Here is a 23223-nt window from a genome sequence, read left to right on the forward strand (position 1 = left end):
ACTTCAAAATGCATGCCGCGTCCTTCATTCCATTCAACACCCGTCAGTAGCTCAATGCATAGAGGTGATCGGCTTAATGGTAGCGGCAATGGACATAGTACCTTTTGCACGCCTACACCTCAGACCGCTGCAATTATGCATGCTAAGTCAGTGGAATGGGGATTGCTCAGATTTGTCCCCTACTCTGAATCTGAATCAAGAGACCAGAAATTCTCTTCTATGGTGGCTTCATCGGCCACACCTGTCCAGGGGGATGCCATTCAGCAGGCCAGACTGGACAATTGTAACAACAGACGCCAGCCTACTAGGTTGGGGCGCTGTCTGGAATTCTCTGAAGGCTCAGGGACTATGGAATCAGGAGGAGAGTCTCCTTCCAATAAACATTCTGGAATTGAGAGCAGTTCTCAATGCCCTTCTGGCTTGGCCCCAGTTAATAACTCGGGGGTTCATCAGGTTTCAGTCGGACAACATCACGACTGTAGCTTACATCAACCATCAGGGAGGGACAAGAAGCTCCCTAGCAATGATGGAAGTATCAAAGATAATTCGCTGGGCAGAGTCTCACTCTTGCCACCTGTCAGCAATCCACATCCCGGGAGTGGAGAACTGGGAGGCGGATTTCTTGAGTCGCCAGACTCTTCATCCGGGGGAGTGGGAACTTCATCCGGAGGTCTTTGCCCAAATACTTCGACGTTGGGGCAAACCAGAGATAGATCTCATGGCGTCTCGCCAGAACGCCAAACTTCCTCGCTACGGGTCCAGATCCAGGGATCCGGGAGCAGTTCTGATAGATGCTTTGACAGCACCTTGGAACTTCAGGATGGCTTATGTGTTTCCACCCTTCCCGCTGCTTCCTCGATTGATTGCCAAAATCAAACAGGAGAGAGCATCAGTAATTCTAATAGCACCTGCTTGGCCACGCAGGACTTGGTATGCAGATCTAGTGGACATGTCATTCTGTCCGCCTTGGTCTCTACCTCTAAGACAGGACCTTCTGATACAGGGTCCATTCAAACATCAAAATCTAACTTCTCTGAAGCTGACTGCTTGGAAATTGAACGCTTGATTTTATCAAAACGTGGTTTTTCTGAGTCGGTTATTGATACCCTGATTCAGGCTAGGAAGCCTGTTACCAGAAGGATTTACCATAAAATATGGCGGAAATACCTATACTGGTGCGAATCCAAAGGTTACTCCTGGAGTAAGGTTAGGATCGCTAGGATATTGTCTTTTCTACAAGAAGGTTTAGAAAAGGGTTTATCAGCTAGTTCATTAAAGGGACAGATTTCAGCTCTGTCCATCTTGTTTCATAGACGTCTGTCAGAAAATCCAGACGTCCAGTCCTTTTGTCAGGCTTTAGCTAGGATCAAGCCTGTGTTTAAAGCTGTTGCTCCACCATGGAGTTTAAACTTAGTTCTTAACGTTTTACAGGGTGTTCCGTTTGAACCCCTTCATTCCATTGATATAAAAATGTTATCTTGGAAAGTTCTGTTTTTAATGGCTATTTCCTCGGCTCGAAGAGTCTCTGAGTTATCAGCCTTACATTGTGATTCCCCTTATCTGATTTTTCACTCAGACAAGGTAGTTCTGCGTACTAAACCTGGGTTCTTACCTAAGGTAGTCACTAACAGGAACATCAATCAAGAGATTGTTGTCCCATCCTTGTGTCCAAATCCTTCTTCAAAGAAGGAACGTCTTTTACACAATCTGGATGTAGTTCGTGCCCTCAAGTTCTACTTGCAGGCAACTAAAGATTTTCGCCAAACTTCTTCCTTGTTTGTCGTTTACTCTGGACAGAGGAGAGGTCAAAAAGCTTCTGCTACCTCTCTATCTTTTTGGCTTCGTAGCATAATACGTTTAGCCTATGAGACTGCTGGACAGCAGCCTCCTGAAAGAATTACAGCTCACTCCACTAGAGCTGTGGCTTCCACTTGGGCCTTTAAGAATGAGGCCTCTGTTGAACAGATTTGCAAGGCTGCAACTTGGTCTTCGCTTCATACTTTTTCCAAATTTTACAAATTTGACACTTTTGCTTCTTCGGAGGCTATTTTTGGGAGAAAGGTTCTTCAGGCAGTGGTTCCTTCTGTATAATGAGCCTGCCTATCCCTCCCGTCATCCGTGTACTTTTGCTTTGGTATTGGTATCCCAGAAGTAATGATGACCCGTGGACTGATCACACATAACAGAAGAAAACATAATTTATGCTTACCTGATAAATTCCTTTCTTCTGTTGTGTGATCAGTCCACGGCCCGCCCTGTTTTAAGGCAGGTAAATATCTTTTAAATTATACTCCAGTCACCACTTCACCCTTGGTTACTCCTTTCTCGTTGATTCTTGGTCGAATGACTGGGACTGACGTAGAGGGGAGGAGCTATATGCAGCTCTGCTGGGTGAATCCTCTTGCATTTCCTGTTGGGGAGGAGTTATATCCCAGAAGTAATGATGACCCGTGGACTGATCACACAACAGAAGAAAGGAATTTATCAGGTAAGCATAAATTATGTTTTTTTCTTAATACCTTACTTTTGGCTACTGGGTTTTCTTTGGTAACCCATCCAGCAGTAAAGATTTATTTCCTTGCATTCCATGTGGTCGTTGTCATCATGATCGTCAAGTAAGTTTTGTTTCTTGGTTTTTATCTTCTTAGTAAATTCTGCTGCATTAAATGGACATTGTACTTTAAAAGTTGTTTCCCCTAAAGTTTTACCAATGACTTGTTATACCACCTACAAAGTTTAAAATGTATGGAAAATAGTACCTATTAGGTTTATTTTTTGCTTATGAAATAGCTGCTTCTGCTAGTTTTAACCCCTTCACTACAGAGAATTTCAGAGAAAAATTTGCACAAAATACCAAAGATGTTTATTAGCATGTTTGTTATCACTCCATTTAAACAGACACACATACATATATATATATATATATATATATATATATATATATATATATATATATATATATATATATATATATATATATATATATAATTATTATTTTTTTATTATTATTATTTTTTTTTTTTTTAAAGTAGGCAACCAAAGGTATTGATCTAGGCCTATTTTTGTATATTTAATGCCACTGGGGCTGCCAAATGTGATCATATGAAGAAAAAAAATTGACAACTTTTTTCAAAAGGGGAGGTAAACGAAGAGGAATAGGGGAGGTAAATGGAAAGAGATGGCAAGAGAAACAAAAAAGACTTATAGTGTAGTATGTAACGTTATTCACAAAGTGTTTTTAGCAGTGAGTTGAAAACTGCTCATCTGATATAACCTCAAGGTTACGAGGTATGTAATTCACTCGGGATTTTATCCCCACTGTTAGGTCAGCTGATCAGGTAAAGTGGTTTTAGTATATCAATAACAAAAACATAATTTATGTAAGAACTTACCTGATAAATTCATTTCTTTCATATTGGCAAGAGTCCATGAGCTAGTGACGTATGGGATATACATTCCTACCAGGAGGGGCAAAGTTTCCCAAACCTCAAAATGCCTATAAATACACCCCTCACCACACCCACAATTCAGTTTAACGAATAGCCAAGCAGTGGGGTGATAAAGAAAGGAGTAGAAAGCATCAACAAAGGAAATTTGGAAATAATTGTGCTTTATACAAAAAATAATAACCACCATAAAAAGGGTGGGCCTCATGGACTCTTGCCAATATGAAAGAAATAAATTTATCAGGTAAGTTCTTACATAAATTATGTTTTCTTTCATATAATTGGCAAGAGTCCATGAGCTAGTGACATATGGGATATCAATACCCAAGATGTGGAGTCTTACACTGAAGAGTCACTAGAGAGGGAGGGAATAAAAATAAAAACAGCCATATTCCGCTGAAAAAATTAATCCACAACCCAAAACAAAAATAAGTTTATTTCATTTTTGAAAGAAATAAAAACTTAAATCAAAAGCAGAAGAATCAAACTGAAACAGCTGCCTGAAGAACTTTTCTACCAAAAACTGCTTCCGAAGAAGCAAATACATCAAAACGGTAGAATTTAGTAAATGTATGCAAAGAGGACCAAGTCGCCGCTTTGCAAATCTGATCAACTGAAGCTTCATTCTTAAAAGCCCATGAAGTGGAAACTGATCTAGTAGAATGAGCTGTAATTCTCTGAGGCGGGGCCTGACCCGACTCAAAATAAGCTTGATGAATCAAAGGTTTCAACCAAGAAGCCAAGGAACTAGCAGAAGCCTTCTGACCTTTCCTAGGACCAGAAAATAAAACAAATAGACTAGAAGTCTTCCTGAAATATTTAGTAGCTTCCACATAATATTTCAAAGCTCTTACCACATCCAAAGAATGTAAGGATCTCTCCAAAGAATTCTTAGGATTAGGACATAAGGAAGGGACAACAATTTCTCTACTAATGTTGTTAGAATTCACAACCTTAGGTAAAAATTGAAAAGAAGTCCGCAAAACTGCCTTATCCTGATGAAAAATCAGAAAAGTAGACTCGCAAGAAAGAGCAGATAGCTCAGAAACTCTTCTAGCAGAAGAGATAGCCAAAAGGAACAACACTTTCCAAGAAAGTAGTTTAATGTCCAAAGAATGCATAGGCTCAAATGGAGGAGCCTGTAATGCCTTCAGAACCAAATTAAGACTCCAAGGAGGAGAAATTGATTTAATGACAGGCTTAATACGAACTAAAGCCTGTACAAAACAGTGAATATCAGGAAGTATAGCAATCTTTTTTTGAAATAAAACAGAAAGATTAGGAGATTTGTCCTTTCAAGGAACTTGCAGACAAACCCTTATCCAAACCATCCTGAAGGAACTGTAAAATTCTAGGGATTCTAAAAGAATGCCAGGACAATTTATGAGAAGAACACCATGAAATGTAAGTCTTCCAAACTCTATAATAAATCTTTCTAGAGACAGATTTACGAGCTTGTAACATAGTATTAATCACTGAGTCAGAGAAACCTCTATGACTTAGAGCTAAGCGTTCAATTTCCACACCTTCAAATTTAATGATTTGAGATCCTGATGGAAAAACGGACCTTGAGATAGTAGGTCCGGCCGTAACAGAAGTGGCCAAGGCGGGCAACTGGACATCCGCACCAGATCCGCATACCAAAACCTGTGTGGCCATGCTGGAGCCACCAGCAACACAAAAGACTGTTCCATGATGATTTTGGAGATCACTCTTGGAAGGAGAACTAGAGGCGGGAAGATGTAAGCAGGATGATAACACCAAGGAAGTGTCAGTGCATCCACTGCTTCCACCTGAACATCCCTGGACAGGTATCTGGGAAGTTTCTTGTTTAGATGAGAGGCCATGAGATCTATCTCTGGAAGACCCCACATCTGAACAATCTGAGAAAACACATCCGGATGGAGAGACCACTCCCCTGGATGTAAAGTCTGGCGGCTGAGATAATCCGCCTCCCAATTGTCTACACCTGGGATATGCACCGCAGAGATTAGACAGGAGCTGGATTCCGCCCAAGCAAGTATCCGAGATACTTCTTTCATAGCTTGGGGACTGTGAGTCCCACCCTGATGATTGACATAAGCCACAGTTGTGATATTGTCTGTCTGAAAACAAATGAACGGTCCTCTCTTTAGCAGAGGCCAAAACTTAAGAGCCCTGAGAATTGCACGGAGTTCTAAAATATTTATTGGTAATCTCGCCTCTTGAGATTTCCAAACCCCTTGTGCTGTCAGAGATCCCCAAACAGCTCCCCAACCTGAAAGACTCGCATCTGTTGTGATCACAGTCCAGGTTGGCCGAACAAAAGAGGCCCCTTAAACCAAACTATGGTGATCTATCCACCATGTCAGAGAGTGTCGTACATTGGAATTCAAGGATATTAATTGTGATATCTTTGTATAATCCCTGCACCATTGATTCAGCATGCAAAGCTGTAGAGGTCTCATGTGAAAACGAGCAAAGGGGATCGCGTCCGATGCTGCAGTCATGAGACCTAAAACTTCCATGCACATAGCCACTGAAGGGAATGACTGAGACTGAAGGTGCCGGCATGCTGCGACCAATTTTAAACGTCTCTTGTCTGTTAGAGACAGAGTCATGGACACTGAATCTATCTGGAAACCTAAAAAGGTGACCCTTGTCTGAGGAATCAAGAAACTTTCTTTCATGTAATTAGCAAGAGTCCATGAGCTAGTGACGTATGGGATATACATTCCTACCAGGAGGGGCAAAGTTTCCCAAACCTCAAAATGCCTATAAATACACCCCTCACCACACCCACAATTCAGTTTTACAAACTTTGCCTCCTATGGAGGTGGTGAAGTAAGTTTGTGCTAGATTCTACGTTGATATGCGCTCCGCAGCAAGTTGGAGCCCGGTTTTCCTCTCAGCGTGCAGTGAATGTCAGAGGGATGTGAGGAGAGTATTGCCTATTTTGAATTCAGTGATCTCCTTCTACGGGGTCTATTTCATAGGTTCTCTGTTATCGGTCGTAGAGATTCATCTCTTACCTCCCTTTTCAGATCGACGATATACTCTTATATATATATATATATACCATTACCTCTGCTGATTTTCGTTTCAGTACTGGTTTGGCTTTCTACAAACATGTAGATGAGTGTCCTGGGGTAAGTCTTATTTTCTGTGACACTCTAAAGCTATGGTTGGGCACTTTTTTATAAAGTTCTAAATATATGTATTCAAACATTTATTTGCCTTGACTCAGGATGTTCAACATTCCTTATTTTCAGACAGTCAGTTTCATATTTGGGATAATGCATTTGAATCAATCATTTTTTCTTACCTTAAAAAATTTGACTCTTTTTTCCCTGTGGGCTGTTAGGCTCGCGGGGGCTGAAAATGCTTCATTTTATTGCGTCATTCTTGGCGCGGACTTTTTTGGCGCAAAAAATCTTTTCTGTTTCCGGCGTCATACGTGTCGCCGGAAGTTGCGTCATTTTTTTGACGTCTTTTTGCGCCAAAAATGTCGGCGTTCCGGATGTGACGTCATTTTTGCCGCCAAAAAGCATTTAGGCGCCAAATAATGTGGGCGTCTTATTTGGCGCTAAAAAATATGGGCGTCGCTTTTGTCTCCACATTATTTCAGTCTCATTTTTTCTTTGCTTCTGGTTGCTAGAAGCTTGTTTATTGGCATTTTTTCCCATTCCTGAAACTGTCATTTAAGGAATTTGATCAATTTTGCTTTATATGTTATTTTTTCTCTTACATATTGCAAGATGTCTCACGTTGCATCCGAGTCAGAAGATACTTCAGGAAAATCGCTGTCTAGTGCTGGAACTACCAAAGCTAAGTGTATCTGCTGTAAACTTTTGGTAGCTATTCCTCCGGCTGTTGTTTGTATTAATTGTCATGACAAACTTGTTAATGCAGATAATATTTCCTTTAGTAATGTACCATTGCCTGTTGCAGTTCCTTCAACATCTAAGGTGCAGAATGTTCCTGATAACATAAGAGATTTTGTTTCTGAATCCATCAAGAAGGCTATGTCTGTTATTTCTCCTTCTAGTAAACATAAAAAATCTTTTAAAACTTCTCTCTCTACAGATGAATTTTTAAATGAACATCATCATTCTGATTCTGATGACTCTTCTGGTTCAGAGGATTCTGTCTCAGAGATTGATGCTGATAAATCTTCATATTTATTTAAAATGGAATTTATTCGTTCTTTACTTAAAGAAGTACTAATTGCTTTAGAAATAGAGGATTCTGGTCCTCTTGATACTAATTCTAAATGTTTAGATAAGGTCTTTAAATCTCCTGTGGTTATTCCAGAAGTTTTTCCTGTTCCTAATGCTATTTCTGAAGTAATTTCCAGAGAATGGGATAAATTGGGTAATTCATTTACTCCTTCTAAACGTTTTAAGCAATTATATCCTGTGCCGTCTGATAGATTAGAATTTTGGGACAAGATCCCTAAGGTTGATGGGGATATTTCTACCCTTGCTAAACGTACTACTATTCCTACGTCAGATGGTACTTCGTTTAAGGATCCTTTAGATAGGAAAATTGAATCCTTTCTAAGAAAAGCTTATCTGTGTTCAGGTAATCTTCTTAGACCTGCTATATCATTGGCTGATGTTGCTGCAGCTTCAACTTTTTGGTTGGAAACTTTAGCGCAACAAGCAACAGATCATGATTCTCATAATATTATTATTCTTCTTCAACATGCTAATAATTTTATCTGTGATGCCATTTTTGATATTATCAGAGTTGATGTCAGGTTTATGTCTCTAGCTATTTTAGCTAGAAGAGCTTTATGGCTTAAAACTTGGAATGCTGATATGGCTTCTAAATCAACTCTACTTTCCATTTCTTTCCAGGGTAACAAATTATTTGGTTCTCAGTTGGATTCTATTATCTCAACTGTTACTGGTGGGAAAGGAACTTTTTTACCACAGGATAGAAAATCTAAGGGTAAAAACAGGGCTAATAATCGTTTTCGTTCCTTTCGTTTCAACAAAGAACAAAAGCCTGATCCTTCATCCTCAGGAGCAGTTTCAGTTTGGAAACCATCTCCAGTCTGGAATAAATCCAAGCCTTCTAGAAAGGCAAAGCCAGCTTCTAAGTCCACATGAAGGTGCGGCCCTCATTCCAGCTCAGCTGGTAGGGGGCAGGTTACGTTTTTTCAAAGAAATTTGGATCAATTCTGTTCACAATCTTTGGATTCAGAACATTGTTTCAGAAGGGTACAGAATTGGTTTCAAGATGAGACCTCCTGCAAAGAGATTTTTTCTTTCCCGTGTCCCAGTAAATCCAGTGAAAGCTCAAGCATTTCTGAATTGTGTTTCAGATCTAGAGTTGGCTGGAGTAATTATGCCAGTTCCAGTTCTGGAACAGGGGATGGGGTTTTATTCAAATCTCTTCATTGTACCAAAGAAGGAGAATTCCTTCAGACCAGTTCTGGATCTAAAAATATTGAATCGTTATGTAAGGATACCAACATTCAAAATGGTAACTGTAAGGACTATCTTGCCTTTTGTTCAGCAAGGGCATTATATGTCCACAATAGATTTACAGGATGCATATCTACATATTCCGATTCATCCAGATCATTATCAGTTCCTGAGATTCTCTTTTCTGGACAAGCATTACCAGTTTGTGGATCTGCCGTTTGGCCTAGCTACAGCTCCAAGAATTTTTACAAAGGTTCTCGGTGCCCTTCTGTCTGTAATCAGAGAACAGGGTATTGTGGTATTTCCTTATTTGGACGATATCTTGGTACTTGCTCAGTCTTTACATTTAGCAGAATCTCATACGAATCGACTTGTGTTGTTTCTTCAAGATCATGGTTGGAGGATCAATTCACCAAAAAGTTCATTAATTCCTCAGACAAGGGTAACCTTTCTGGGTTTCCAGATAGATTCAGTGTCCATGACTCTGTCTTTAACAGACAAGAGACGTCTAAAATTGATTTCAGCTTGTCGAAACCTTCAGTCACAATCATTCCCTTCGGTAGCCTTATGCATGGAAATTCTAGGTCTTATGACTGCTGCATCGGACGCGATCCCCTTTGCTCGTTTTCACATGCGACCTCTTCAGCTCTGTATGCTGAATCAATGGTGCAAGGATTACACAAAGATATCTCAATTAATATCTTTAAAACCGATTGTACGACACTCTCTAACGTGGTGGACAGATCACCATCGTTTAATTCAGGGGGCTTCTTTTGTGCTTCCGACCTGGACTGTAATTTCAACAGATGCAAGTCTCACAGGTTGGGGAGCTGTGTGGGGATCTCTGACGGCACAAGGAGTTTGGGAATCTCAGGAGGTGAGATTACCGATCAATATTTTCAGAGCTCTTCAGTCTTGGCCTCTTCTAAAGAGAGAATCGTTCATTTGTTTTCAGACAGACAATGTCACAGCTGTGGCATACATCAATCATCAAGGAGGGACTCACAGTCCTCTGGCTATGAAAGAAGTATCTCGAATTTTGGTTTGGGCGGAATCCAGCTCCTGTCTAATCTCTGCGGTTCATATCCCAGGTATAGACAATTGGGAAGCGGATTATCTCAGTCGCCAAACGTTGCATCCGGGTGAATGGTCTCTTCACCCAGAGGTATTTCTTCAGATTGTTCAAATGTGGGAGCTTCCAGAGATAGATCTGATGGCGTCTCATCTAAACAAGAAACTTCCCAGGTATCTGTCCAGATCCCGGGTTCCTCAGGCGGAAGTAGTGGATGCATTATCACTTCCTTGGAAGTATCATCCTGCCTATATCTTTCAGCCTCTAGTTCTTCTTCCAAGAGTAATCTCCAAGATTCTGAAGGAATGCTCGTTTGTTCTGCTGGTAGCTCTGGCATGGCCTCACAGGTTTTGGTATGCGGATCTTGTCCGGATGGCCTCTTGCCATCCGTGGACTCTTCCGCTACGACCAGACCTTCTGTCGCAAGGTCCTTTTTTCCATCAGGATCTCAAATCCTTAAATTTAAAGGTATGGAGATTGAACGCTTGATTCTTGGTCAAAGAGGTTTCTCTGACTCTGTGATTAATACTATGTTACAGGCTCGTAAATCTGTATCCAGAGAGATATATTATAGAGTCTGGAAGACTTATATTTCTTGGTGTCTTTCTCATCATTTTTCTTGGCATTCTTTTAGAATTCCGAGAATTTTACAGTTTCTTCAGGATGGTTTAGATAAAGGTTTATCCGCAAGTTCTTTGAAAGGACAAATCTCTGCTCTTTCTGTTCTTTTTCACAGAAAGATTGCTAATCTTCCTGATATTCATTGTTTTGTACAAGCTTTGGTTCGTATAAAACCTGTCATTAAGTCAATTTCTCCTCCTTGGAGTTTGAATTTGGTTCTGGGGGCTCTTCAAGCTCCTCCGTTTGAACCTATGCATTCTTTGGACATTAAATTACTTTCTTGGAAAGTTTTGTTCCTTTTGGCGATCTCTTCTGCCAGAAGAGTCTCTGAACTATCTGCTCTTTCTTGTGAGTCTCCTTTTCTGATTTTTCATCAGGATAAGGCGGTGTTGCGAACTTCTTTTGAATTTTTACCTAAAGTTGTGAATTCCAACAACATTAGTAGAGAAATTGTGGTTCCTTCATTATGTCCTAATCCTAAGAATTCTAAGGAGAAATCGTTGCATTCTTTGGATGTTGTTAGAGCTTTAAAATATTATGTTGAAGCTACTAAGTCTTTCCGAAAGACTTCTAGTTTATTTGTTATCTTTTCCGGTTCTAGAAAAGGCCAGAAAGCTTCTGCCATTTCTTTGGCATCTTGGTTGAAATCTTTAATTCATCTTGCCTATGTTGAGTCGGGTAAAACTCCGCCTCAAAGGATTACAGCTCATTCTACTAGGTCAGTTTCTACTTCCTGGGCGTTTAGGAATGAGGCTTCGGTTTATCAGATTTGCAAAGCAGCAACTTGGTCCTCTTTGCATACTTTTACTAAATTCTACCATTTTGATGTATTTTCTTCTTCTGAAGCAGTTTTTGGTAGAAAAGTACTTCAGGCAGCGGTTTCAGTTTGAAACTTCTGCTTATGTTTTTCATTAAACTTTATTTTGGGTGTGGATTATTTTCAGCAGGAATTGGCTGTCTTTATTTTATCCCTCCCTCTCTAGTGACTCTTGCGTGGAAAGATCCACATCTTGGGTAATCATTATCCCATACGTCACTAGCTCATGGACTCTTGCTAATTACATGAAAGAAAACATAATTTATGTAAGAACTTACCTGATAAATTCATTTCTTTCATATTAGCAAGAGTCCATGAGGCCCGCCCTTTTTTGTGGTGGTTATGATTTTTTTGTATAAAGCACAATTATTCAAATTCCTTATTTTATATGCTTTCGCACTTTTTTCTTATCACCCCACTTCTTGGCTATTCGTTAAACTGAATTGTGGGTGTGGTGAGGGGTGTATTTATAGGCATTTTGAGGTTTGGGAAACTTTGCCCCTCCTGGTAGGAATGTATATCCCATACGTCACTAGCTCATGGACTCTTGCTAATATGAAAGAAATGAATTTATCAGGTAAGTTCTTACATAAATTATGTTTTTTGGTAAATTGATCCTCCAACCATGTTTCCAAAGAAACAACACTAGTTGATTCGTGTGAGATTCTGCAGTATGTAAAGACTGAGCTAGTACCAAGATATCGTCCAAATAAGGAAACACAGCAATACCCTGTTCTCTGATTACAGATAGTAGGGCACCCAGAACCTTTGAAAACATTCTTGGAGCTGTTGCTAGGCCAAATGGAAGAGCAACAAATTGGTAATGCTTGTCTAGAAAAGAGAATCTCATAAACGGATAGTGTTCTGGATGAATCGGAATATGAAGGTATGCATCCTTGCTGAACAAAAGGCAGAATAGTCCTTATAGTCCTTATAGTAACCATCTTGAAAGTTGGTACTCTTACATAACTATTCAAAATTTTCAGATCCAGAACTGGTCTGAACAAATTTTCTTTCTTTGGTACAATGAATAGGTTTGAATAAAACCTCAAACCTTGTTCCTGAGGAAGAACTGGCATGATTACCCCTGAAGACTCCAGGTCTGAAACACACTTCAGAAAAGCCTGAGCTTTTACTGGATTTACAGGGATGCGTGAGAGAAAAAATCTTCTCACAGGAGGTCTCACTTTGAATCCTATTCGATACCCTTGAGAGACAATGCTCTGAATCCAATAATTTTGGACAGATTTTATCCAAAAATCCTTGAAATCTGCCCCCTACCAGCTGAGCTGGAATGAGGGCCGCACCTTCATGCGGACTTAGGGGCAGACTTTGGTTTCCTAAATGGCTTAGATTTATCTCAATTTGAGGAAGGCTTCCAACTGGAAGCAGATTCCTTGGGAGGAGGATTGAGTTTTTGTTCCTTATTCTGACGAAAGGAACGAAAACGGTTAGAAGCCTTAGATTTACCCTTAGGTTTTTTATCCTGAGGCAAAAAAACTCCTTTTCCTCCAGTGATAGTTGAAATAATAGAATCCAACTGAGAACCAAATAAATTATTACCTTGGAAAGAAAGAGATAGTAATCTAGATTTAGATGTCATATCAGCATTCCAAGATTTAAGCCACAAAGCTCTTCTAGCTAATACAGCTAAAGACATGGATCTAACATCAATTTTGATAATATCAAAAATGGCATCACAAATAAAATTATTAGCATGTTGCAGTAAGCGAGTAATGCTAGATATGTCCGGATCCAATTCTCGCTGCGCTAAATTCTCCAACCAAAAAGTTGAGGGAGCCGCAACATCAGCCAAAGAAATAGCAGGTCTGAGAAGATGACCTGAATATAAATAGGCCTTCCTTAGATAGGATTCAAGCTTCCTATCTAAAGGATCCTTAAAGGAAGTACTATCTTCCATAGGAATAGTGGTACGTTTAGCAAGAATAGAAATAGCCCCATCAACTTTGGGGATTTTCCCCAAAACTCTATAGATTTAGCTGGTAAAGGATACAATTTTTTAAACCTTGAAGAAGGAATAAAAGAAGTACCTGGCTTATTCCATTTCCTAGAAATCATATCAGAAATAGCCTCAGGAATAGGAAAAACCCCTGGGGAAACCACAGGAGGTTTAAATACAGCATTTAAACGTTTATTAGACTGAACATCAATAGGACTGGTTACCTCAATATCCAAAGTAATTAACGCTTCATTTAATAAATAACGCATATACTGTATTTTAAATAAATAAGTAGATTTTTCAGTGTCAATGTCTGAGGAAGGATCTTCTGAATCAGATAGATCCTCATCAGAAGAGGATAAATTATTATGTTGTTGGTCATTTGAAATTTCATCAACTGAATGAGAAGTTTTAAAAGACCTTTTACGTTTATTACAAGGTGGAAATGCAGACAAAGCCTTCAAAATAGAATCAGAAACAAATTCTTTAAAATTTACAGGTATATCATGTACATTAGAAGTTGAAGGAACTGCAACTGGCAATGTACTATTACTGATGGAAACACTATCTGCATGTAAAAGTTTATCATGACAACTATTACAAATGACATTTGGTGGAATAATTTCTACACTTTTACAACAAATGCACTTAGCTTTGGTAGAACCGATGTCAGGGAGCAATGTTCCAGCAGAAACTTCTGAGGCAGGATCAGATTGGGACATCTTGGTCAATGTAAAATTATCTATTTCCTTATATGACAGTTTCAGGAATGGGAAAAAATGCAAAAGCATAGGCCTCTGATAGAGAAAAAAGCAAGAGGCAAACATCAATGGGGTATTGAAATAATGAAAAAAATTTGGCGCCAAGTATGACGCACAACGTAACGTAAACTTTTTTGGCACCAAAAAATAACCGGAAAAGACACACTCGCGTCACTAATGACGCCGCCGTGTGAAAGGTCTCGGCGTCACGTATGACACCGGAAATTACAAAGTTGCGTCATAAACGTCTTTTTCCGCGCCAAAATTTTTTCGCGCCAACAATGACTCAATAAAGTTTTTAGCATTTGACGCACCCACGGGCCTAATACCCGCAATAGCAAGAAGTAGTCAATTGAAAAAAAGACTAAAACCCCAGGTAAGAAATACATTTCTTAAAATGTTTAAATTCCCCAAATATGAAACTGACAGTCTGCTGAAGGAAATACATGAACCTGACTCATGGCAAATATAAGTACAATACATATATTTAGAACTTTATATAATTGCATAAAGTGCCAAACCATAGCTGAGAGTGTCTTAAGTAATGAAAACATACTTACCAAAAGACAACCATCCACATATAGCAGATAGCCAAACCAGTACTAAAACAGTTATTAGTAGAGGTAATGGTAAATTGAGAGTATATCGTCGATCTGAAAAGGGAGGTAGGAGATGAATCTCTACGACCGATAACAGAGAACCTATGAAAAAGACCCCCGTTAGGGAAATCATCGTATTCAAATAAGTGATACTCCCTTCACGTCCCTCTGACATTCGCTGTACTCTGAGAGGAATCGGGCTTCAACAATGCTGAGAAGCGCATATCAACGTATAAATCTTAGCACAAACTTACTTCACCACCTCCATAGGAGGCAAAGTTTGTAAAACTGAATTGTGGGTGTGGTGAGGGGTGTATTTATAGGCATTTTGAGGTTTGGGAAACTTTGCCCCTCCTGGTAGGATTGTATATCCCATACGTCACTAGCTCATGGACTCTTGCCAATTACATGAAAGAAATACACTGTAGCAACTATTGTTTTTAAAAAATATAAAGATTTTTTTTTTTTTCATAACTATTTATGATCTTAATGATTTAAAACAAATTAATTGCCAATTTGTAGTTTTTAGGAACTTTAAGTAAAAAGTCTAAAAAAAATAGTGCCAAATCCAGTTTTAATAAAATGATATCAAAGTCCGCTTTAAGTTCAGAAGGTTTGTTGGTATTATGTAGTTAAAAGTTCATTCCCATCAGGTTCTGTAGGTGTGCTCTGTATTTCACAGTTACCAGGCAAGGAACAGCTCTGGCTGTTTGAAAAAACTGAGAAACCCGTAGTGACGTAGCTTGTAGCTACGCCCTAATACATTTCGTGAATAGCTCAATTTCCTTGCCTTCCTCCTATACCTGCTTAACCAGCTTTTTATTTGCTTCAAAACTGGTAGGAGTCTGTTCTACCATTATTATTCTAATTATTTATTTTTTAGTCAATATTAAATTGTCATTTTTGGCCTTTGTTTAAAGGATTCCAAAAGTTTCAATTTTTGCATATAAATAAACCATCACAAACGAATCTACACAATTCAAATATCAAAGCTTACCCACTTTGACCTTAAAACGAGCGTTATAAAACTATATATATTATTTTAGCAAAAACGTAATCAAAGCCAAACCCCCTTTTATGCTGCCTTCAATACAAAATTATGTCTCCAATCACAATGCATTTTCGTGCATATAATTATCGTATTGTTTCGTCACCTATTGGTTCGTGCATGCGCCGCTTTGATTCCTCAGTAAAGTGAATGAAGCTACTGGCACAACGCATGCGCTATATAAAATCCTAGCGATTGAATAGCTATTCCTATTCACACAGGATTAAATTCATAATTAATAGTCAAGTCAAATAATTAATTAAATGTTATAATTTTATGCTCGTTATTGCAAGGGTGATTCTCGCGGCACAGCGTTACTTTCTTACCTGGTCTAGACAGCTGTCACATCTGTTTGTGAGTATCGATTAAGACGGTCTGCTGGTTCAGAGGACGTGAGGTAGAGCAAAGTCGGCCATCTTGATAACTCAGGTTATCATGAATTATTCGTTCTTCAAACCAAAGCTTATAACGGTGGGTTTGGAATTCAATTTATTTTTGAAGCAGAATATAGAGAGAATGGTAATAATATGACAAGCAAAGCCAATTACAAATATTAATATCAAAGATTGATAGAGGGATTTAAGATAAGTTTTTTCAATCGTTTAGTGTCCCTTTAAGTTTGGTAATCGGAAGCCGGCTGGTATTTAGGTTATGTAAAATGTAGCCACTTTTTGATACTTTTTTCTTCTTGAGCTTTTTGTAAGACTATTTTGATTGCAACAAATTGTACTTTTAGTTTTTGTAAGTTTTATATTATTACACAGTTTCTTATCTTTTTCTTTTTATAAACTGTGTAATAATATAAAACATAAAAAATACAAATTACAATTTGTTGCAATCAAAATAATCTTAGAAAATGCTCAAGAAAGAAACATAAAGTGGCAACATTTTACATAACATTACCAAAATTAAAGGGATAGGAAAGTCAGAATTAAACTTGCATGATTCAGATAGAGCATGTCATTTTACACACTTCTATTTTCAAATGTACTTTTTCCTTAGGTATCCTTTGTTGAAGAAGAATATGCACATATCCTACACTAGTTGGAGCCAGTTGCTGCACACATTTGTATCTTGTGATTGGGTAGCTAGATTTGTTCAGCTAGCTGCCAGTAGTGGAATGCTGTTCCTTCAGCAAAGGATAACAAGAGAATGAAAGAAATTTGATAATAAAGTAAAGTGGAAAGTTGTTTGAAATTGTATGTTCTATCCGAATCACTAAACATTTTTGGGGTTTCCTCTCCCTTTAAACAAAGGCCAAAAATCATAATTTAAAGTGATTGTAAACTTTAACGAATTAAAGCCCAGTATCAAATAATAATCTTAAAAACAGGGGGAACTTTAATTCATTGAAATTTACGAAGATGCTTATTTTTTAAAATACTTACCGTTGTGTTATGGTAAACATAACGCTGATCTTCTGCCCGCATCTGCTGCTCTCATTAGCATATTGATGACAAATCCAGCTTCCTCCAATCGTTGTGTCGCCCCATGAGCTGGACACCAAAGTGGAGGAAGCCGGATTATTCAAGATTAAAAAAAACCTAATAGCCCTATAAAAACAAAAAAGCCACCCCACAATAAAAACACCCCCTAACCTATCAATAAACTACCAATATCCCTTTAAAGGGCTTTTTGTAGGGCATTGTCCCAAGTTAAACAGCTCTTTTACCTAAAATAATTACAAAGTCCCCCCTAATAGTAAACCCCCCCAAAATAAAAAACCCAAGTCTAAAAAAAACCTAAGCTACCCATTGCCCTTTTATATTTTGGGGGGTTGGCAGGGTGGGGGGTTTACTTTTAGGGGGGACTTTGTAATTATTTTAGGTAAAATAGCTGTTTAACTTAGGGCAATGCCCTACAGAAGGCTCTTTTAAGGGCTATTGGTAGTTTATTGATAGGTTAAGGGGTGTTTTTATTTTTGGGCGGCTTTTTTGTTTTAATAGGGCTATTAGATTAGGTGTAATTGTTTTTATTTTTATTTTCATTTCGCTTATTATTTTTTGTAATCTTAGATTTTTTTTATTTTTCGTAATGTTAGTGGGGGGGGGGTTTTACTTGTGTTAGGTTTTTTAGTCTTGCAATTTAGGGTTTTTTATTTTTCGTTTATTTTCTTAAAATAGTTATGTTAGGTTTATTTATAGTTTAATCTTAGGGTTTTTTTATTTCACAGGTAAGTTTTTATTTATTTTAAGATAGTTATATTGTAATTTTAATTTAAAGTATAGGGGATAGTTAGCTTTAGGGGTTAATAGTTTAATTTAGTGATTTGCAATGTGGGGGCCAACGGTTTAGGGGTTAATAAGTTTATTATAGTAGTAGCGGTGTGGGGTCCGGCGGTTAAGGGGTTAATAGGTTTATTTAGTGTTAGCAATGTAGGGGTCCGCGGTTTAGGGGTTAATAGGTTTATTTAGTGTTGGCGATGTTGGTGGGCGGTGGATTAGGGGTTAATAGGTGTAATATAGTATTTGTTATGCGGGGGATGGTGGTTTAGGAGTTAATAGGTAGTTTATGGGTGTTAGTGTACTTTTGTAACATTTTTGTTATTAAATTTTGTGAAACATTTTTGTTTTGCAAGATCCATAACTACTAGTCTCAGCGGAATGGATTGCGGCGGTATAAGCTATAACGCTAGTGTAATAGCCGGACCACACAACCTGTAATAAATGCGCTATGAAAATCCTGCACTAAAAAGCCATTTTTTGAGTGCGGAATGGAAAGTTGCGTAAAGGCTAAAACGTTTGTGCTATAGCTGTACTGCAGCGACTTGTAATACGGGAGACCTGTGTATTCCACGCACGAAGGTAAATTTTTCAGCGATGTAGCCGTACCGCACCATACCGCAAAACTTGTAATCTAGGTCTATAGTTACCAGCAAGCATTGGGGCAAAAATACATTTACAATTGCCATAGAATGCCTTTTCTCAATGTGAGCAGAGCAAGCACCATTTTGTTTTCCCCTTGTCATACAACTAGCAGATATAGTCTATATTAATTGATATATAGGAACAGACTTAAAGGGATAGGAAAGTCAAAATTAAACTTGCAAGATAGAGCATGTCATTTTAAGACACTTTTAAATTTACTTCTATTTTCTATTTAATCCCATTTTAAAAAATGAATATGCACGTATCATACACTAGTGGGAGCTGCTGCTAATTGGTGCCTGCACACATTTGTCTCTTGTGATTGGCTAAATAGATATTTCTTCTATAAAGGTAAGAGGAGGCCACGGATTCATCCATTACTTGTGGGATATTATCCTTCCCTACAGGAAGTGGCAAAGAGCACCACAGCAGAGCTGTCTATATAGCTCCTCCCTTAGCTCCACCCCCCAGTCATTCTCTTTGCCTACTCTAAGTACTAGGAAGGGTAAAGTGAAAGAGGTGATAAAATATTAGTTTTTAATTTCTTCAAGCAAGAGTTTGTTACTTTAAATGGTACCGGTTTGTACTATTTACTCTCAGGCAGCAGATGGATGAAGACTGCTGCCTGAAGGATGATGATCTTAGCATTTGTAATTAAGGTCCATTGCTGTTCTCACAGAGGCTGAGGAGTACAGGAAACTTCAGTGTGAGGAACGGTTTCATGCTATGCAGCAATGAGGTATGTTCAGTCATATTTTTTCTGGAGAGACTGTATTTCAGAAAGGCTGACATTATACCCAGGAGGGTAAGGGTAAGCAGTAATCCTAGAGCTAAAAGAAGGGCATTACTTAGCTTGCATATGGGGCCAATTACATATATGGTTGACACTGAATGGCAAATGTTTGTGAGCAAACGTTTTTTTTAAGGGAGTGCTTTAACATTTTTTTGTGGGCAATAAACGTTTTGGGCAACTTTATTAGGGCACACATGGTTTAATTTTAGGGTCTTAGAACCCACATGGTTAGTTATAACCGCTCTGGTGCGGTTCTTTAAGGCTAAACATCGAGTGAGATGGGCGGGGCCTATTTTTGCGCCTCAGATGCGCAGTTAGTTTGTCAGCAAGCAGCAAGCTCTAACTTCTGAGGGTCCTGGTGTATGTTTTGGGCCAAATTGAAGCTTTTACCCCACACTTTCGATCCCTGAGGGCAGGTAGGGCCACAGCAGGGCTGTGGCAAGGTGCTGAGGGTTTTTTCCGGATCTGGGCCTATTTTCGATCCGGTTTGGAAATTAAGCGGTTAATTGTTAAAAATGTTTGTGGTGCAATCTTAACTACCTATTGTGTGTCTACATACAAAATTTTGAGAAATTTGGTGCATGTTTAGGCTGTTTTGCAGAATGTGTATTCTTTTTTTCTCTTAAAGGCGCAGTACCGTTTTTTAAGTTTATTTTTTTCACTAAATAAAGTGTTTTCATGCTTGTTTGTGGTCATTACTAGCCTGTTCAACATGTCTGACATTGAGGAAAGTCAATGTTCAATATGTTTAGAAGCCATTGTGGAACCTCCACTTAGAATGTGTCCCTCATGCACTGAAAGATCTATAAATTGTAAAGAACATATTTAAGCTACTAAAAGTATGTCGCAGGATGATTCTCAGTCAGAAGAGAATCAGATTATGCCATCTAATTCTCCCCAAGTCTCACAACCGTTAACGCCCGCACAAGCGACGCCAAGTACTTCTAGTGCGTCTAATTCTTTCACCCTGCAAGATATGGTCGCAGTTATGAATACTACCCTCACAGAGGTTTTATCTAAGCTGCCTGGGTTGCAGTGGAAGCGCAGCAGGTCTGGTGTGAGAACAAACGCTGAGCCCTCTGACACTTTATTAGCTATATCAGATGTACCCTCACAATGTTCTGAAGTGAGGGATTTGCTGGCTGAGGGAGAGATTTCTGACTTAGGAAATATGTTCCCTCAGACAGATTCAGATATGACGGCTTTTAAATTTAAACTAGAACACCTCCGCTTATTACTCAGGGAGGTTTTAGCTACTCTGGATGATTGTGACCCTATTGTAGTTCCAGAGAAATTGTGTAAAATGGACAGATTCCTAGAGGTTCCTGCCTACACTGATGTTTTTCCGGTCCCTAAGAGGATTTCGGAAATTGTTACTAAGGAGTGGGATAGACCAGGTATTCCGTTTGCTCCCCATCCTACTTTTAAGAAAATGTTTCTCGTGGCAGACGGTCCCTAAGGTAGAGGGAGCTATTTCTACCCTGGCTAAGCGTACAACTATACCTATTGAGGACAGCTGTGCTTTTAAAGATCCTATGGATAAACAATTAGAGGGTCTCCTGACCTCTGGGCTCTCCTCCCGATAAATATTCTAGAACTGAGAGCGATATTCAACACGCTTCAGGCGTGGCCTCAGCTGGCGTCGGCCAGATTCCTAAGATTTCAGTCGGACAATATCAAGACTGTAGCATATATCAATCATCAGGGGGGAACAAGGAGTTCTCTAGCGATGATAGAGGTTACCAAAATAATTCGATGGGCAGAGACTCACTCTTGCCATCTGTCAGCAATCTATATCCCAGGAGTGGAGAACTGGGAAGCGGATTTTCTAAGTCGCCAGACTTTTCATCCGGGGGAGTGGGAACTCCATCCGGAGGTGTTTGCACAATTGATTCAGCAAAGGGGCACACCAGAATTGGATCTGATGGCGTCTCGTCAGAATGCCAAACTTCCTCGTTACGGGTCCAGGTCAAGGGATCCCCAGGCAATACTGATAGATGCTCTGGCAGTACCCTGGTCATTCAACCTGGCTTATGTGTTTCCACCATTTTCTCTCCTTCCTCGTTTGATTGCCAGAATCAAACAGTAGAGAGCTTCAGTGATTTTGATAGCACCTGCGTGGCCACGCAGGACTTGGTATGCAGACCTGGTGGACATGTCATCTCTTCCACCTTGGTCTCTGCCACTGAGACAGGACCTTCTGCTTCAAGGTCCGTTCCAGCATCCAAATCTAGTTTCTCTGCGACTGACTGCTTGGAGATTGAACGCTTGATCTTATCCAAGCGGGGGTTCTCTGAGTCGGTCATAGATACCTTGATTCAGGCTCGAAAGCCTGTCACTAGGAAAATTTATCATAAGATATGGCGTAAATATCTTTATTGGTGCAAATCCAAAGGCTACTCATGGAGTAAGATCAGGATTCCTAGGATTTTGTCCTTTCTCCAAGAAGGATTGGAGAAGGGGCTATCAGCTAGTTCCTTAAAGGGACAGATATCTGCTTTATCAATTCTACTGCACAAACGTCTGGCAGATGTTCCAGACGTTCAGTCTTTCTGTCAGGCTTTAGTTAGAATCAAGCCTGTGTTTAAACCTGTTGCTCCGCCATGGAGTTTGAATTTAGTTCTTAAAGTTCTTCAAGGGGTTCCATTTGAACCTATGCATTCCATAGATATTAAGCTTCTATCTTGGAAAGTTCTGTTTTTAGTTGCTATCTCTTCAGCTCAAAGAGTTTCTGAACTATCTGCATTACAATGCGACTCACCTTATCTTGTTTTCCATGCTGATAAGGTGGTTCTGCGTACCAAACCTGGATTTCTTCCTAAGGTTGTTTCTAATAAGAATATTAATCAGGAAATTGTTGTTCCTTCTCTGTGTCCTAATCCTTCCTCTAAGAAGGAGCGTCTGTTGCACAACTTGGACGTGGTTCGTGCTTTAAAGTTTTACTTGCAAGCGACCAAAGATTTTCGTCAAACATCTTCTTTGTTTGTTGTCTATTCTGGAAAACGTAGAGGTCAAAAAGCTACGGCTACCTCTCTTGCCTTTTGGCTAAAAAGCATCTTCCGTTTGACATACGAGACTGCTGGACAGCAGCCTCCTGAAAGAATTACAGCTCACTCTACTAGAGCGGTGGCTTCCACATGGGCTTTTAAAAATGATGCTTCTGTTGAACAGATTTGTAAGGCTGCGACTTGGTCTTCGCGTCATACCTTTTCCAAATTTTACAAATTTGATACCTTTGCTTCTTCGGAGGCTGTTTTTGGGAGAAAAGTTCTTCAAGCAGTGGTGCCTTCTGTTTAACCATCTGTCTTGTCCCTCCCGTTCATCTGTGTCCTGTAGCTTTGGTATTGTATCCCACAAGTAATGGATGAATCCGTGGACTCGTCTTACCTTTATAGAAGAAAACTAAATTTATGCTTACCTGATAAATTGTTTTCTTCTATGGTAAGCCGAGTCCCCGGCCCGCCCTGTCATTTTAAGACAGATTATATTTTTTAAATTTAAAATCAGTCACCTCTGCACCTTGTAGTTTCTCCTTTTCCTTCCTGTACCTTTGGTCGAATGACTGGGGGGTGGAGCTAAGGGAGGAGCTATATAGACAGCTCTGCTGTGGTGCTCTTTGCCACTTCCTGCAGGGAAGGATAATATCCCACAAGTAATGGATGAATCCGTGGACTCGTCTTACTATAGAAGAAATCAATTTATCAGGTAAGCATAAATTTAGTTTTTCAGCTTCCTGTCAGTAGTGCAATGCTGTCCCTTCAGCAATGGATAACAAGAGAATGAAGAAAATTTGATAATAGAATTAAATTGGAAAGTTGTTTAAAA

The 23223-nt window shown here is 39.2% G+C and overlaps 1 protein-coding gene across 1 annotated transcript in view; it reads left to right on the forward strand.

Annotated features, from left to right (window-relative positions):
- Positions 1-23223, forward strand: part of LOC128657571 (two pore calcium channel protein 1) — a 291641-nt gene that overhangs the window by 236392 nt on the left and 32026 nt on the right. Inside the window, exon 16 of the mRNA XM_053711945.1 lies at positions 2525-2615. Within this exon, the coding sequence (XP_053567920.1) occupies positions 2525-2615 (91 nt within the window). The remainder of the gene's footprint in view (positions 1-2524; positions 2616-23223) is intronic.

The sequence above is a fragment of the Bombina bombina genome, chromosome 4 (genome assembly GCF_027579735.1).
Source record: "Bombina bombina isolate aBomBom1 chromosome 4, aBomBom1.pri, whole genome shotgun sequence".
NCBI lineage: Eukaryota > Metazoa > Chordata > Amphibia > Anura > Bombinatoridae > Bombina > Bombina bombina.